Source organism: Oncorhynchus tshawytscha, linkage group LG16 (assembly GCF_018296145.1).
Source record: "Oncorhynchus tshawytscha isolate Ot180627B linkage group LG16, Otsh_v2.0, whole genome shotgun sequence".
Taxonomy (NCBI): domain Eukaryota; kingdom Metazoa; phylum Chordata; class Actinopteri; order Salmoniformes; family Salmonidae; genus Oncorhynchus; species Oncorhynchus tshawytscha.
This window is the reverse complement of record NC_056444.1, coordinates 22,869,484-22,888,292: the sequence shown is the minus strand read 5'-3', so window position 1 is coordinate 22,888,292 and position 18,809 is coordinate 22,869,484. Positions and strand designations below refer to the sequence as shown.

General features: G+C 42.5%; 1 protein-coding gene across 6 annotated transcripts in view; it reads left to right on the top strand.

The window, feature by feature from the left end:
• The window catches only part of LOC112215525 (netrin-G1-like), a 211,489-nt gene that overhangs the window by 127,137 nt on the left and 65,543 nt on the right, over positions 1–18,809 (top strand). For 3 of the 6 annotated variants that reach the window (XM_042298989.1, XM_042298990.1, XM_042298988.1), the window contains exons 5-7: positions 2,619–2,645; positions 14,035–14,202; positions 18,266–18,400. In XM_042298989.1, the coding sequence (XP_042154923.1) occupies positions 2,619–2,645; positions 14,035–14,202; positions 18,266–18,400 (330 nt within the window). Of the gene's footprint in view, positions 1–2,618; positions 2,646–9,765; positions 9,811–11,443; positions 11,501–14,034; positions 14,203–18,265; positions 18,401–18,809 lie in introns of all 6 variants that reach the window. The other 3 variants (XM_042298991.1, XM_042298992.1, XM_042298993.1) reach the window with 3 other exon arrangements.

The following is an 18,809-nucleotide window of genomic DNA, read 5'->3' as shown; positions in this document are numbered from 1 at the left end:
TGTATTTTGCGAGAAATTTGTATTTTATCAAGTTGGAAAAGTGTTCGGATAAGTGACATACAGTTGAAGTCGGAAGTATACATACACCTTAGCCAAATACATTTAAAGTCAGTTTTTCACAATTCCTGACATTTAATCCGAGTAAGCATTCCCTGTTTTATGTCAGATATGATCACCACTTTATTTTAAGAATGTGAAATGTCATAATAATAGTAGAGATAATTATATCTTTCATCTTTTATTTCTTTCATCACATTTCCAGTGGGTCTTTTGATTTTCCCATGATGTCAAGCAAAGAGGCACTGAGTTTGAAGATAGGCCTTGAAATACATCCACAGGTACACCTCCAATTGACTCAAATTATGTCAATTAGCCTATCAGAAGCTTCTAAAGCCATGACATCATTTTCTGGACTTTTCCAAGCTGTTTAAAGGCAGTGTACTTAGTGTATGTAAACTTTTGACCCACTGGAATTGTGATACAGTGAATTATAAGTGAAATAATCTGTCTGTGAACAATTGTTGGAAAAATTACTTGTGTCATGCACAAAGTATATGTCCTAACCGACTTGCCAAAACTATAGTTTGTTAACAAGAATTTTGTGGAGTGGTTGAAAAACGAGTCTCAAGGACTCCAACCAAAGTGAATGTAAACTTCCGACTTCAACTGTACATGTAAATAGGAGCACTACATGAGCAGGAGTGAAGCCTCTGTCCACAAAAGACGGTGAAGACCCACATCATCCCAAATCCAGTTGTAGCTTGCCTTCTAGCTTATTCCATCCCCAAACTCCGTGCTAGAGCCGTGTGAGTGGGGCAGTTCCTTTTGCATGGGCCCGGTGCACTTAGATAGCTGGCTATCTGTGTTTTTATCATCTACCAACAACATAACATGACAAAACTCTTTAATACCTACTTCCCCGATTCACCTAGGCTCAGTTATTCCTACATGCAATAAAAATAACAGATATAATGTACAGTTTGAATATTGCATTTCTTTCAATACTTGTTGTATAGGCTAAACATTTAGAGCTAACAATGGGCTTTGAAACCTCTCTTTATTCTCTATGAAAGAAGTATCAGGATGTATCGGAAGCCAGCATTCTTTCTTTTCAGCTGTGATTCACTGAATGGGATTGCATAATGTGTGTGTGTGCGTGCGTGCGTGCGTGTGTGTGTGTGCGTGCGAGTGTGCGTGCGTGCGTGCGAGTGTGTGTGCGAGTGTGTGTGCGAGTGTGAGTGCGAGTGTGTGCATTTGCTGTGCCCTTCTCTGGTTGGCATCCTTTCCCTCTCAGGTAGTCTGCCTCCAGAGTCTACTACAATTCTGTGTTCATCTACCTGTCTGCCTCCTGCCTCCCCACTCCCCACACACCTCGCCAATAAGTCATACATTTTGCTCCTAACTATGCCTGTCGAGCCGGGATCAGAGAGAGAGAGATTAGATGATGTGAGGTGGATCGATGGCTTATGGCTGGCCAGAACTTGCTTGCTTGCACACAAACACACACACACACACACATGTGTGTGGACATGCAGACACACAAAAACACATCCACACACTAGCAGACACATACACATACACATTATGTTATGCAGACCCCCTTTGTAGACAGAAGGAGAATGATGAGGTAATCCTCCAGGCCCACCAAGCGCTGTTGACTGAACGACTGAGAGGCCTCCATTTGATGAAGGAGAAACAAAAGACAACAGATCACAGATGTCTCCATATCTCCTCGGTGTTTGGGGGAAGATGTGTGATGGAGACACAGGGAGAGAGAGAGAACCCAGACAGACCTTGTTTATTTATTTATCTATGGCTTTATTTATTTATTTCCTCCATTTGCAGAGCGCAGCGTGGCTCCGCTTCCTGTTGTTACGGCTTGTTTGTCGTTGTTTGTTTACGCGACCGACATACACTGACAGACAGACAAATGCCCTCATAGGGGGAGGCGCTCAGAGCGAAGTATAGTGCAAACGGACAAATTAGAGAAACGCAAAATCTACGTGTTACCAACAGCCCAGCGTACCTCATCATAACAAGAATCACATCTACATGATCCAAATATCCACCACCAATTGATTCTCTACTACTGTGGGATTTATGAGGACTTTTAAGATTCAGTCAGTCACATTCGTCAGCCTGGGACCGTGCTGGTCTATAAAGCTCAGTGAGTCTCTGAGATCTATGCAGGGCAAATAGTCTGCTGTGTGAAAGATCTGGTCGCCATGGGGATGTGTCTGTCTGACTGTGTTATCTGTTCAGAGAGGGAGCTGGCACATCAGACAGTCGGTCTGTTGTATCGACAGACTGGGATAATGATACAACTAATGTCTACGCTCAACGACAGAGCAAGACACTGTTGGGATAAAGTTTGTCCAAAATCAGGAGTTTTGTTTTTTTATTTAGTCTGGTGTGTCTCCGTGCTATCTTGTGTGAGTGTAAGTGCGTGCGTGGGGGTAATATTTCCTCATATTTATCTGCTGTTTACAAGATTACATTCAATGTTTTTAAATGAATACAAACAATGTTCTAAACTGCAATTTACAGTTTGTTAAAATAGAATGAAATGTACATGACTAATCTCTCAATGTCAACTGTGTTTTGTCTTTGTCTTGCAGGTATCCCCAATAGCATTGGTCCAGTTAGTAAGTAAATTCAAAGCAGAAAAGAAAACACAGAAACTGCTTGATGCTTTGCTATGTCTTATCATATCCCTCCCTAAAGTCCACTTGGTTTTAAATGTTCATTTCTGATTTAGGTCCTCCATTATTCATTAAGTGAAGGATCAGTCATAATTGGTTTGGAAATGTTCATTATGCCAGGGTTAGTCTAATTCCCTGTTGTTTTCCTCCCTAAAGGAAATAGCAATAGCTCTCTGCCTTATTGTCTAGAATTGCTCAGTGTGGAGGTGGACTAATTCACCTTCAACAAGATAAGCCTAGATAGCAGCCATACGCCTGTGCATGCATACAAAACATGTTTTTGCCCCTATGCATTATACATAAATGGCATATAGAGTTTATGAAAGTGCCCGGATCTCAGTGGTGGAATAATGTCAGCGAGGTCAGTTTAATATGAGCGCTGGATATTATCTGCTGCAGCCAGTCGCCCCTGGAGCACAGAGAGAGACGTCTAGAGACGTAGTCTGGTGTTACCACAGCAGCCAGCTGGGACTGCACCTCGGGAGAATAACAGGAGACGCACACACCAAGGCTGCGTCTGAAATGGCACCCTATTCCCTCTACAGTGCACTACTTTTGACCCGAGATCTATGGGCCCTTGTCAAAATGTGTGCACTATGTAGGGAATCGGGGGTGTCATTTCAGACGTACACAGGTACTGAACAAGCCAAAGTGCATTCAGAGCCCCAGCCCATTCCACATCAATCCACCTATCAATCGACGTATTGATTGATGTGGAATTCTCCTGAGGTGCAGTCCCTAGCTAGCACCCCCTCTATGGGGGAAAAAAGCAAGATACACAAATCAGCTAAGATGGACAGCATCCCATTAGTCTTGAATGGTTTCCTCTCTTTGATTCCTGGCTGTATCTCCATGACTGCAGATATCTAAAGGACTATATAGGTTAGAGCAATATGGCTACCAGACCTACCCAGTCCTTTTATGTGTCAGCATTCATGAAGGGAAAGAGACAAGGAAAGGAAGCTGTTTATAAGTAGTGGGACGTAGCCATGATCAGAATTTACAATGGTATCAGCATATTGGCTAGTTGGCTAGTTGGCGATGAACTTCAAACCACAACAGTAACCACAACTGATGTCAAACTAAATAATAAAAAACCGATAAACCGATAATTTGATTCAAACAATAACCAGTTTGTCATGAATATTCTGAAACATTTGATGTCAGAAATTAGCATAGAACCAAGTGGACCCCCTCCCTCCCTCTACCTGAAACCCCCAATCTTAGAGAGCTGAATGTGTTCAGTGTTGTCTCCTGCCTGTGCATGACCAATGCTCTTTACATATGCTGCATGCATGTTCTCATATATATATATATATATATATATATATATATATATATATATATATATATATATATATATATATACTGTATATGCTGTACATGCACCACTCACATGTCACCACCTCGCTTGCTCCTCCCCAACCCAACCCCACACTTAGTCAGACCATCACCAACGGCTGCTCTCTCTCTTAGTGGGGAGTGTCTGTATTACAGCCTGTCTGTCTGTCTGTGGGACTCACAGAAAGGACTCACTCACTGACTGACTGACGATGGCCAAGTCTGTACGGTTCATTCAGACCAGGCCTGTAGGTATTGAAACACTCACGAGATGCTGTCTGTCTTTCTTTACACCAGCAGACATACCTCCATAACTACCACAACATGAAACACTACCCAGCTGTGGTAGTGTAGACACACCAAGGATGAAGTTGGGGTAAACCAACTGAAATCGTGTGTATGTAGCTATGTCCTCTCAAATACAAAAGAACCAACCAGAACACAGCTAAATGTCCTTGAGGACAGCAAACAGAAAACACTGCACTTTCTCATATTGTTGTTTGAAGGTAATTTAATTCTTTATTGACTTTTCCTCAATTCTATTTCAAGTTGATTAAGCCAGCCAGATTTGCCCTAATGCAGCCATTGAAGCAAAGTTTAAATTAAAATAGAAACGATTCTGGGCTCTGCGAGATTTCATTTCATTATGACAGCAACATTGATTATAATCCGTCACTTCTCATTAAGCACGGCTTACCTGTATTCTCCCTCACCCTAATAACTAGTAGAAGAACAGATGTGATACTTATTGGATCCACATAATGCTCTCATTTCTCGAATCAAATTCCTCTAATTATGAAGCCAATGAGAAGAAAATACTCCACATGTCAATTTATTGTATTTTTTTATATCCAATGAGGGAAGTATTTGTGTTGTCACTTTGACTTCTGGATTTCACAAACATTATTCCTTGGTCGATGTAAAATGAAGCAGTGCATGCTTTCTATCTGTTCTTTCATTCGTTGGGTTTTTCTCCTTATCCTGTGAAACAGAACTTCCCATCACAGTTACTGATCAATATCTCAACAGAACATATTCTCCTGATAACAATCCAAAACCCCTAAATACTTTCAATAAATAACTAGCTGGCCAATATTGGATTCTGGCCAATATCGCTGAACAATTTATTTAGGACTGACATGACATACTATGTACTTTATCAGTTATGGAGCTGTCATGGAGAGGGTTTGGATAGTAACTCAATCAGTCAAACACTACAGTATATACTGACTGTATGTCTGTGTGCCTGAGTGCATGCATACCCAAACCCATGAATTACCCATATCTTCAACAAAACTGTATTACAAACGATTAGACACAACACACGGTAATGCTCACTATCCAATGGCACAGTAGTTAAGTTGCTTGTGACACTATCGGACACTAATCATCGGCCATTGATCACATGATCACACTGAAGTCTGTGATACTGCGACACAGAGACTTGGTGATGCTTTCGTGGGGGATTAAAATACTAGAATACATGACTAGCCTTTCCTTCTGTCTCTGCTTGACTTAAGACAACTCCATCACCTAACCAACCGACCAACCACAACCACCAAACACCGCCAGTATTTCCCCCGCCATGGAAATACAGAATTGTATGTAATTAGGTTACAGTACACCACAACTATCAGTCATTCCAACCCCTGAAACACCACATTATGTATTAATCGTTATTCCTCGACCAGAAATACACTGTAATTAGATATTGATTGAATAGTCAATTTGATGAATTAAACAAAATGCCTGCGACAACTTAGTTTTCTATCTATACACTCTTAGAACAAAAAGGTGCTAAGTAGAACCATACAGGGTTCTTTGGTTTGTCCCCATAGGTGAACCCTTTTTGGTGATCGGTAAAACGCTTTGCATAGGGTTCTACTTAGAACCCTTGATGTAGGGTTCTACATAAAATCCCCTGTGGTTCTACAGTACCAATAACCCTTTTATCTTTGATGGGTTCTTCCTAGAACTATCTCTGAACAGTTCCATCAGCCTTATTAGCCTTAAGAATTTTACTCTTTATGACAATATATATCATAAGATCTTTCTTTGAGTGCCTAGTTATACCCTAACACAGTGGTGTTAGGAAACTCCTGGTTTACAGGCCAAATCAGGTCAGGAAGTCACATTATGCTGGCCTGCAAAGTGATTTGTAATTCCTATTGGATATTGGAATCCAGCCAGAGTGGGGATATCACCAGCAACCTGCATTCAGAATGACTGCCACTGTAGGGAAGATTGATTAATAGGACTGCCTAAATGATCTAAACAGGAACAACCACCTCAGTAGTGGGTGCAATAAGTCCAGCTACTTAGTTAAGAATGTTTTTATTTATCTTTGTGTAGCATAAGATTAATAAACCAATCAATGTACATTAAAAAATATATTGAATATTATATTATATATTGAATCGATATTGAAATGAACAATTCTGAAAATCTATCTGCAAAAGGAGCAAGCTGGGAAATGTGATAATGATGGGCGTGGTTTTGAGTGTTTTTTCTCTACACAGTAAAAATGACACACAATCACACTCAACTCTGGTTATTAACACCAGCACTGAGGTTATTTTACACCACTGAGTGTTAAAGTAACTGTCCAGTATTTTCAGATTTCTATGAAATATGACCTATAATTAATTACAATGTGAGTTAAATAGTTTTCCTTCCAGAAAATGTTAATTAACAATGTTAAAGGCAGCTTTTCTGTGTTGGAATGGTGTGGGCGTACCCCAACAACAGAATGGTCTGGGTGTATACCGGTCATTCAAAATATAAATGCCAGTAGACCGCTGATTGGCAAGCTCATCCTCTATGACGAAATAGCAAGCATTTTTTAAACGGTCTGTTTGAGATACAAGTTTGAGGTGGGGTTTTTGAAGTGTTTTATCTTCAGTTTAAGCTTAATAAGTATAGGATAAGTATAGGATGAGTCAAAAACATTATTTGAGTATGAGTTAACAGAATATTAACTTTTAAAAGTGAGATTTTCACTGGATAGTTAGTTTACAATAATTTAACTCCTAAATCAACACTAGAAATGTTACATTGAATAATCAACACTAGGTAAACCTGGCCAATTTGCTGTGTGGGTAAAAATAACAGTGCGTTCAGAAAGTATTCACACCCTTTGACTTTTTCCACATTTTGTTGTGTTACAGCCTGGCCTACACACAATACTCCATAATGTGAAAGTGTGGCATTAGTAGTATTAATTAAATATGAAAAGCTGAAATGTCTTGTGTTAATAAGTATTCAACTCTTTTGTTATGGCCTAAATAAGTTCAGGAGTAGAAATGTGTTTAACAAGTCACATAATAAGTTATATAGACTCACTCTGTGTACAATAATAGTGTTTAACATTATTTTGGAATGACTACCTCATCTCTGTACCCCACACATGTGATTATCTATAAATTATCTCGGTAGAACAGTGAATTTCAAACACAGATTCAACCACAAAGACCAGGGAGGTTTTCCAAAGCCTCGCAAAGAAGGGGGCGGCAGGTAGCCTAGTGGTTAAAGCTTTGTGCCAGTAACCGAAAGGTAAAAATCTGTCGTTCTGCCCCTGAACAAAGCAGTTAACCCACTGTTTCCCGGTAGGCCGTCATTGTAAATAAGAATTTGTTCTAAACTGACTTGCCTAGTTAAATAAAGGTAGAAAAAGGCCACCTATTGGTAGATGGGTAAAAAAAACTAAACAGACATTGAACATCCCTTTGAGCATGGTGAAGCTATTAATTACGCTTTGGATGGTGTATCAATACACCCAGTCACTAGAAAGATACAGGCATCCTTCCTAACTCAGTTGCTGAAGAGGAAAGAAACTGCTCAGGGATTTCACCATGAGGCCAACGGTGACTTTAAAACAGTTACAGAGTTTTGGGGTGGTAGGTAGCCTAGTGGTTAGCACGCTGCCCCTGAACAAGGCAGTTAACCCACTGTTCCCCGGTAGGCCATCATTGTAAATAAGAATTTGTTCTTAACTGACTTGCCTAGTTAAATGAAAAAGAAATGTAATGGCCGTGATAGGAGAAATCTGAGGATGGATCAACAACATTGTTGTTATTCCACAATACTAACCTAAATGACAGAGTGAAAAAAAAGAAGCCTGTAGAGAATAAAAAAATATTCCAAAATATGCATCCTGTTTGCACCAAGGCACTAAAGTAAAACTGAAAAAAATGAGGCAAAGAAATTAACTTTATGTCCTGAATACAACATGTTATTTTTAGGGCAAGTCCAACAACTCATCACTGAGGACCACTCTTCATATTTTCAAGCATGGTGGGGGCTGCATCATGTTATGGGTATGCTTGTCATTGGCAACGAATAGGGAGTCTTTTAGGATATAGAATAGAGCTAAGCACAGGCAAAATCCTAGAAGAAAACTTGGTTCAGTCTGCTTTCCAAAAGACACTGGGAGACATTCACCTTTCAACAGGACATTAACCTAAACACAAGGCCAAATATACACTGGAGTTGCTTACCAAGACGACATTGAATATTCCTGAGTGGCCTAGTAACAGTTTTTTCTTAAATCGTCTTGAAAATCTAGCAAGACTTGAAAATGGCTGTTCAGAAATGATCAACAACCAACTTGACAGAGCTTGAAGAATTGTAAGTAGAATAATGTGCACATATTGTACAATCCAGGTGTGCAAAGCTTACCCAGAAAGACGCACAGCTGTAATCGCCTCCAAAGGTGATTTTAACATGTATTGACTTAAGGGGGTCAATACTTATGAAAATTAGATATTTCTGTATTTTATTTTCAATATATTTGCAAAAATGTCCGAAAACATATTTTCACTTTGTCATTATGGGGTATTGTGTGTATAATATTTCATCATTTTTTAATACAGACTATAACACAACAAAATCTGGAATAAGTCAAGGGGTATGAATACTTTCTGATGAGACTATACAGTATATGTAAAATTATTATGGGAATACCAGATACATGCACAAATATTTTCACCCCTATCTTTGAAATCTTATCAGGTTGCTCAAACTCCTGATGTTAAAGTTTAAACTGAGATAAACACTCAAGCTGAGGCACTATTTAATAGTACCACAAAATACAATAAAAAAGCTTATTCAGATTCAGAAGGGTTCCCTTCTGGCCCTCCAAACAATCACCGAAGAACCCTTTCTTCCAAAGACAGGTAATCAGATAAAAACAGTTCTAGGTAGAACTCGTTGCCTTACAAAGAACCAATGTCTTCAAAAAAAAGTGTTCTTCCGATGAAAACGGTTCCTGGCAGAACCCTATTCCTCCTCAAAGAACCTTTTAGAACCCTTTTTTTCTAAGAGTGTACATTATTAAGCCAGCCTCCATGTTTGCATAAGTTATGATCCCACTACATATCAGAGAGAATCTCAAGTTGTTGTTTTTTGTTTTTTTATGTTATGTTTATTCATCATTGCCATCAATGCACACACTCAAGTGAGAAATGAAACTACACAATTACATACAATGTCCCTGGGACAATATCTGGTGTTGGGATGCAACTACTGCTTGTCCCCGTATAGGCTTGACGGTCATTCTGTTGTTATGAGATGTTCTGAGTAAAGCCATTGCCGAAGATGTATGTCTAGTTGTCTACATATGTCCCACCAGTCAACTCTTAGCAGAACCTCTACTGTTAGTGCATCTGATGTCCACTATAGCCAGTGCACCTAATCATTTATGGTTTCTCCCAATTGCATGCAGTTCGGCAGAATGTCTCATCCCTAGGTGTTGCTAACCGAAACCAAGGTAGGCTATACCTCCATATAAGATGAAACATATCTCTTCACAGATCTACCTCATATATACAGAAGTTAAACAGTGACTGTACTAGCTGTGACAGTTGAAACCAGATCCACCAGGAGGGAGCTTTTTCTGTTAATCTGTGTCAACCCTTAGTGATTTAGATTTTGTAAACTTGAAAAAAAGGCACCTTTGAAATGGGCGAGTTTGATTCCTGGCGTAGTCGGCAGACACTTGCATTAGCTGCAACATGCTGTTACAATATCCGCCTCTCCTCCCCTCCTCTTCTTGAGCCCCAAGATGCGGATTCTCTCCACAGGAGCAGGATGACGATAGGCATTCTGTCTTTCTCTCTCTCTCTCTCTCTCTCGCTCTCTCTTCCATTCCATTTCAATATCCTTAGATTATCCCCTTCGTTTTAATTAGGCGTGGCGCTTCTAGGGATTCTAGAATCCTATCTGAGCTCGGCGGAAGAAAATAGGGCGATTTCACAGAGCGGTTTATGTAGATTGATTTCAGGCAATCTCAAGTTGATCCATTGTGCTGATGTGCTGTGGCTGTGGCGACCGTTTTGCAAACAAACTGCCCATGTATTTCCATACAGAGCACTAGCCAAGCGGATGTAAAGATGTAGAGCCCTCAAACTCAACTCTGGACCTCGAAGCCAGTTTTACTGCATTTTTTTATCGTTCCCCTCTAATCAGGGACTGGTTTAGACCTGGGACACCAGGTGTGTGCAATTAATTATCAGGCAGAACAGAAAACCAGCAGGCTCCAGAACTCGTAGGGTCAGAGTTGAGTATCCCTGATATAGAAGGTATAGTGTTTCTGTCATAGGTTTATCTCAGGCGAGAACATGGGAGAGCATGTGAGAGGGGCTCAGTCAGGGTTGACCATTACTTCACCTCCAGTTTGTTTGCTTGTTATCTGATGGAGTTAAGAGATGCGGGCAGCAGTGGGATTGTTGTGTGCCGCGCCAGTGAGCCTCGCCCGAATGCCTCGATGAACAGACCTATGGGAAATTATCCCACTGGGCTTTCCTAGAGGATGTGTGGTGTTGGTCCGTCAGGAGAATGTAATACCAGTATAGAACACTGCTGTTCCTCCACATTGTGACGACGATAGCATGGTGTTGTTGGACTCTCTCTCACGCGGTTTTGATACTAATGACAGTATATGACTTATAACTTATTTTACCTCTTGTCTCTTCCAAATGGTAAACTTGAGCAGATTCCATGCAACATGATTCAACAGACTGCATCTGTAACTGTCAGGGCAACCACACTTAACGCCACCGGCACTAGAATGTTATTCTAGAACTTCTTCTTCTTACAGTGCAATGATAGTGAAGACATTGTGGCGGTATTAATTCCTGTAATATTAGCTGTCTCAGAATATAACAGTAAATATATAGGATCACCTCTCTCATTGTTCATTTAATAATTCATGCCAGACTTCACTGGATGTTCATTTCAAACTTTTTTGTGCTATAGTGAAAAAGTAGGAATGTGTATGATTCTCCTTTCTTTAACCCTTCTGAACATTCTATTATTTCATGTTTCAACAAACTATATCATGCTTCTGTTTATTTATTTGTTTTGTTTTTCTTCTTTTTAATTTGTTTGTTGTTGTCTAGTAGCTCCTCAAGTTGCTTTGTCAACTGTCCCTTCAGTTCAAGTTGCAAACAGCAAGCGAGGTAGGAGATTCTCAGATTCATACAGTGCCCCTCTGTGTCAGCAGTTGTCCAAAGCCATGTCCCCACTGTATGAATCTAGAATGACCAGTGTATGTGCTACTTTAGCTACTTAACCCAACCCTATCCCTGTAATACCATGTAGTACTAATCCACAACTATCCCCATGAACTATGACCAATGTGCACTCTGTATCCATAAAGGGTGGAGTTTGCTTTGCGGTATGGATATGTGGTACACATACAGTTTATCAGTAAGTTTACCAGTAAAGGGTGCATGATCCTGTGTCTCTCTACATCCAGTGTAATCATTAGAATGCTATTGAATACAATTCTTCAAAGTACAACATAATAAGGATGCTTTTCAACATGTCATTGTAATGCCTCACAGAAATATTCGAGAGCATGTTTCAGAGACCTTACTTTCGACGTGATGAACCCTATCAATCAGGGAGAGTATTGGTCTTCTAGGAGTAGGTTTCGGAGTAGATAACATAAACGTTATGAGAACTTCCAATTAACTGTGCTACTTGTTAGCAAGTAGACCAGAACATTATTATTTTTCTTGAATAGAGTTGAATAAACTAGCTAGGCCGCAGTCTTTCATTTCCAAGGCTCTATGCCTTTTGTGGTGACCGACGGAAAGACCTGACCTCAATCCAGAACTTAATAACCACAATCTCTCCCCAAAGACCCTGTAGCTCAGAGAGGGCTGTGTGTCCAGCTGCCTGTAGCTCAGAGAGCGCTGTGTGTCCAGCTGCCTGTAGCTCAGAGAGGACTGTGTGTCCAGCTGCCTGTAGCACAGAGAGGGCTGTGTGTCCAGCTGCCTGTAGCTCAGAGAGGGCTGTGTGTCCAGCTGCCTGTAGCTCAGAGAGGACTGTGTGTCCAGCTGCCTGTAGCACAGAGAGGGCTGTGTGTCCAGCTGCCTGTAGCTCAGAGAGGGCTGTGTGTCCAGCTGCCTGTAGCTCAGAGAGGGCTGTGTGTCCAGCTGCCTGTAGCACAGAGAGGGCTGTGTGTCCAGCTGCCTGTAGCTCAGAGAGGACTGTGTGTCCAGCTGCCTGTAGCACAGAGAGGGCTGTGTGTCCAGCTGCCTGTAGCTCAGAGAGGGCTGTGTGTCCAGCTGCCTGTAGCTCAGAGAGGGCTGTGTGTCCAGCTGCCTGTAGCTCAGAGAGGACTGCGTGTCCAGCTGCCTGTAGCTCAGAGAGGGCGGTGTGTCCAGCTGCCTGTAGCTCAGAGAGGGCTGTGTGTCCAGCTGCCTGTAGCTCAGAGAGGGCTGTGTGTCCAGCTGCCTGTAGCTCAGAGAGGGCTGTGTGTCCAGCTGCCTGTAGCTCAGAGAGGACTGTGTGTCCAGCTGCCTGTAGCTCAGAGAGGACTGTGTGTCCAGCTGCCTGTAGCCCAGAGAGGGCTGTGTGTCCAGCCGCCTGTCTGCAAAGGCTTAAGTAACCCATCTGACCCACCGTGAAAGTTGGTGTCAGCAGTCGCTCCACAAGACAGATTGAACCCAACTCCAAGGATGATCTGGGCCGGCCAGGTGTCACACACAAGGCTCCACTGGGACGTGACCGTCTTTGATTGGCATGCCCGCCTGACGTTGTGTGACTAAGCAGTAGGCACAGGGCGTAGCCTGACTCTCAATCTGGGAGCTAATACTACACAACACACTACACATCACCCAACAACATGCTCCCCTTGTCACATCTCTGCATACATTCACCTGCTTCTCATGCAAAGTGCTTTTTTGTTGCAAGGTATTTATTGGCTGGGAGGGGTGTCAGGTGGCGGAGTGGTTGCTGGGACATGTAGCAACTCTTCCTCTTCCATTTGGTTCTCTGTAGAAAGGACAGTGGTGTATTTCCATTCATGTTTTTCTTTAAAAGTCATAGTTGCATGCTCTGTGGGTTAGGATTACAGTTCTGTGTGAACGTAATAACAATGGCCTGTGGATTGCACTACTGCTACAAAGGTTCTTGCTCCTCTCCTCCTCCGAATCTGAAATTAAACACACAGTAGGATAAATGAAGCCTGAACTAATTGAGATGTAAATGTCATACAGTGTGGCGTTACACACCTATGCCTTGCCCAGGTTGAAAATTACATTCCAACTCAACTTATCTCATTTGACCTGTCTTGTACTGTGTGGCCTCGTTCCCATGAAACCCAGTTTTTGTGCCATTCCAGAATCAGAATCCTCCTCATCCTTTCCATTGTGGTGTGCTTGAAGCGAACGTCTCTTACTCTCTCCCTCTAACAACGTGCTTTCTCATAGCCCCAGGGTGAACTGATGTCTCACACCACTGGCTGCATCCGTCCATGCCAGACCTGTCATACTGTAGCCCTTTCCACCTCCTCCTAACCTAACATTGTCTCAATCTCAACCCCCATCTCTCCATCCTAACCTCGCATGTGATGGTGCCTCCTCGCACTACCTTGCTACTAGTACCACCGCCGCCCGCCGTAGCACATGCCCCCGCGCAACACAACCCAACCCCCACATCAACATGGCCCCTTGGTCTCTCTCCACCCTTCCTTCTTTGCAAGACTGCGAATGCTTCGGACACTCCAACCGCTGCAGCTACATCGAGCTGCTAAACTCTGTCATTTGCGTGAGCTGTAAACACAACACTAGGGGCCAGCACTGCCAGGATTGCAAGCAGGGCTACTTCCGAAATGCTTCTGCGGAGCTGGAAGATGAGAATGTGTGCATAGGTCAGTTCCCTCGCCACTGTCTGTCATCATCAGCACTGCTTATACCAGCTGACCCCCGTTTACACCACGTGACCTCCACCTCATCCTTCACCTTTCACATGTCACCTTAGTGCGTCAAACCTCCAAACTTCTGCCTCATGTTTTTCACTGTCTCTTTTCCTGTTGCTGTCTGGGTCCTGTCGTTCCTCACTTGCTTCTGTCCATATGACTCGCTTCCTTCTCCACAGGGCTTATGTATTCAACAAACTGTTAGTCATCACAATCACAAGGTTTTACATGAAAGAGTATTACTTCTAAATGTGTACTGCTATGGACATACTGTACTTTTTCTAAACTGATATACATTTTACCAGATTAGATTTTGACACTCAGGATGTTTTTGATGCTGTCTATGTCATGAGGTTTTTTATTTACGTTCTTTTAAAATAAACTATTATTCCAAGTGCTGGTTATGTACACTATATGACCAAAAGTATGTGGACACCTGCTTATCAAACATCTCATTCCAAATTCATGGGCATTAATATGGAGTTGGTCCCACCTTTGCTGCCAAAGCAGCCTCCACTCTTCTGGGAAGGCTTTCCACTAGATATTGAAACATTGCCGCGGGGACTTGCTTCCATTCAGCCACAAGAGCATTAGTGAGGTCGGGCACTGATGTTGGGTGATTAGACTTGGCTCGCAATCGGCGTTCCTATTGATCCCAAAGGTGTTCGATGGGGTTGAGGTCAGGACCGTGCAGGCAAGTCAAGTTCTTCCACACCAATCTCGACAAACCATTTCTGTATGCACAACGTGAGGTGCATACAGGGGCATTGTCATGCTGAAACAGGAAAGGGCCTTCCCCAAACTGTTGCCACAAAGTTGGAAGCACAGAATCATCTAGAATGTCATGTATGCTGTAGCATTACGATTTCCCTTCACTGGAACTAAGGGGCCATGCCCAAACCATGAAAAACAGCCCCAGACCATTATTCCTCCTCCACCAAACATTACAGTCGGCACTATGCATTGGGACAGGTAGCGTTCTCCTGGCATCCACTAAACCCAGATTAGTCCATCGGACTGCCTATCACGTTTCAGGAGAAGACCCAGATGCAGACAGTGTCGAAGTAACAAAAGTTTATTACTAGAACAGGGGGGCAGGCAAACAACAGGTCAAGGGCAGGCAGAGGTCAGTAATCCAGATCAGAATCCAAAAGGTACAGAACAGCAGGCAGGCTCAGGGTCAGGGCAGGAAGAGGTTAACAATCCAGGGTGGTGTGACAATGGTACAGAACAGCAGGCAGGCTCAGGGTCAGGGCAGGCAGAGGTCAACAATCCAGGGTGGTGTGACAATGGTACAGAACAGCAGGGAGGCTCAGGGTCAGGGCAGGCAGAGGTCAACAATCCAGGGTGGTGTGACAATGGTACAGAACAGCAGGGAGGCTCAGGGTCGGGGCAGGCAGAGGTCAACAATCCAGGGTGGTGTGACAATGGTACAGAACAGCAGGGAGGCTCAGGGTCGGGGCAGGCAGAATGGTCAAAACTGGGAAAAATAGAAAAAGACAGGAGCAAGTGGGAAAACGCTGGTAGGCTTGACGAACAAAACAAATTGGCAACAGACAAACAGACAATAAATACACTGGGGATAATGGGGAAGATGGGTGACACCTGGAAGGGGTGGAGAGCAGCACAAAGACAGGTGAAACAGATCAGGGTGTGACGCTGCCAGATGGTGAAGCGTGATTCATCACTTCAGAGAATGTGTTTCCACTGTACCAGAATCCAATGGCAGCGAGTTTAACACCACTCCAGCCAACGCTTGGCTTTGCGCTTGGTGATCTTAGGCTTAGTTCCCGACGAACAGTTCTTGTCCTGACGTTGCTTCCAGAGGCAGTTTGGAACTTGGTAGTGAGTGTTGCAACCGAGGAAAGACTCTTTTTTACGCGCTACGCACTTCAGCAATCGGCGGTCCCGTTCTGTGAGCTTCTGAGGCCTACCACTTTGCAGCTGAGCCAATGTTGCTCCTAGACATATCCACTTCACAATAACAGCACTTACAGTTGACCGGGGCAACTCTAGCTGGGCAGAAATGTGACGAACTGACTTGTTGGAAAGGTGGCATCCTATGATGGTGCCATGTTGAAAATCACTGACCTCTTCAGTAAGGCCATTCTGCAGCCTATGTTTGTCTGTGGAGATTGCATGGCGGTGAGCTCGATTTTAGAAACCTGTCAGTAACCGGTTTGGCTGAAGTAGCCAAATCCACTCATTTGAAGGAGTGTCCACATACTTTTGTATGTACAGTGTATGTTTCACAAATAACCAGAAACACGTAGTAATCTGTTCTAAACATGTTTAACTTCATGCACATTCTATAAGTAGGTCCCTGTGTTTTGTGCAGTCATGTGACAGTATCCTGTATTTTAAGCCTTATCCAGAAATAAGAATTCCACCAAAAATGAAATCAGTTGTCTGAGATTGGTGCTTAACCATCTGAAGGGAAAAGAAAAGGTGTCAGTCGAGTGTAAGCTTTAAATTAAAGGTTAGAATTCAGGCATGTCACATGACTGTGCAAAACACCGGACCCTATAAAAAGTATATGAAAGTATGTATAGATAGTCTATATAGAGAGGTTTTACCATACGTTCCACTATCCCTTTCCATCTGTGTAGTGTGTAGTGACTCTGCACCTTACACATGCACATAGCACCCAATAAACAGCTGTTGTCCCTCGCCCTCTAACATTCTGATCTGGCTCTGGAAAACTGAAAATATTATATCCACCCCATATCCAGGTGTCTCTTCCAGCCTGAAGGAGAGTCTAATGAACTCGCACACTCCACGCGTAAACCCAGAGGTGTCGGAGCACGACAGATAACCATGACGGCAATGGCAACTACTGCATATGTCACTGCGGAAGTGCTCGGCCCAACCCTGCCCAGGAATAGCAATGCAATTCCATCAGTAGCCTTTATAGGGTGTGTCTCAAATGGCACCCTATTCCTATATAGTGCACTACTTTTAATGTCATCCCGGTAGGGAATATAGTGCCATTTCGGACGGACCCAGAGTCAGTGCGGTCTTGCCCTGTGTATAAACCTTTACCCTTACCCTTCATAGCACATCAATAGACGCGTTATCACAGCCAAACCACTACTCATATATATCTTACAAATGCTGCAGAGCTATAAGGTTACCATACAGAGATGGGAAAGAGGAGAGCCCTGTAAAGCTTCTATGTTCACAAGCAGGATTTGGAAAGAGCTTTAACTGTTTATAATGGTAAAGATATGGCTATTTTTGGTGTGGTTGTTTTGTTCACACATTATTCTACCCAGACAATATCCACTTATAGTATTAGTCAAATAAGCAGTTTACAATAAACGTATTTGCCCTGGTAGTTAATCAGTTTCCCATGAAATCTAAGTGTGGGCCAAATTACTAATTGGAATTTTTTAGTTTTGGAATGACTTGAAATGTCTGGAGACAACATGTATTACAGTACAACAATGCCCATTTCAATGTTACCGTCCCACTTTCGTCACATTTCAAATATTCGCTGAATCATACTGGACAAGTCCAAGCTATGTAAATCCTGTCTTGTCCATTTCTCATGTAATTCCTATGACATCTCTTTGTATGTCTCCACTGTCTCTGTCTCACCTCCTCTGTTGTCATGTTTCCCTCTAACTTTCATGTCGGAAAATGTGTCATCTTCATGTCGTGTCATTTTTCTAATATGGCTACCATATTTAGGTAAATAAGGTTTTGCTTATTTCACTATACGTAAATGTGACTGGTTAAAATGCATAAAATGTTCTAGAAAATAATGAATCACCTCAAATGATCCATACAGTGCTTAATGTCTCATTTCCTTCAATCACTCTTTATCTTCATTTCACCTCATTACTTTTGAAATGGTAGCATTTCTTCTGTAAGTGATAGCTAAGTAATATGTGGCTTAGAAATGTTTCTCAATGAGCCTGCCTGTGGCAGTAAAAGGTTGTAGCTGCTGTAAGAAGCCAAAGCACCACCTTGTTTTCCAGCATGTGTGTGTTTGTGTGTCTTGTTTCTACAGACTGTAGTTGTAATCCCTATGGCTCAGACAGTGTTCGCTGTAATGGCACAGGATTTTGTAAATGTAAGGAGGGAACTACAGGTGCTAAGTGTCGAGATTGTCTGCCGGGATATTTGTGGGACAATGGCTGCAAATGTAAGTAGAACCATACCCCTACTCTTGTAACTTTGCCCGAACCCCGACGTGTACCTCTCGCTATCTCTCTACTGTATCTCTACCTCAATCTATTCTATCTCTCCTTCTATCTCTCCCCCTTTTTCTCCCTTCGTACCATCTTATCTTATTCTCTACTTTCTACTTTTTCGCTGCCACTGCTTGGTTATGCAGGCATGTGCAGCTTTGAATGTCCCCACTCTTGCGGGGAGTAGTCCTATGGATTTAACCCTGACTAACCGTTGACTAACCAGAAATTAGCCATTTTTCAATGATTTAAGACTCAAGGTTGTGAGGCTATAAATGCAGCGATTTGGACTCAAACCATTTTCTCTCAGCTTCTACTGGTAGATGTCCCTGAGTCCGTCAGGGAAGCAACCACGCTTTGCAT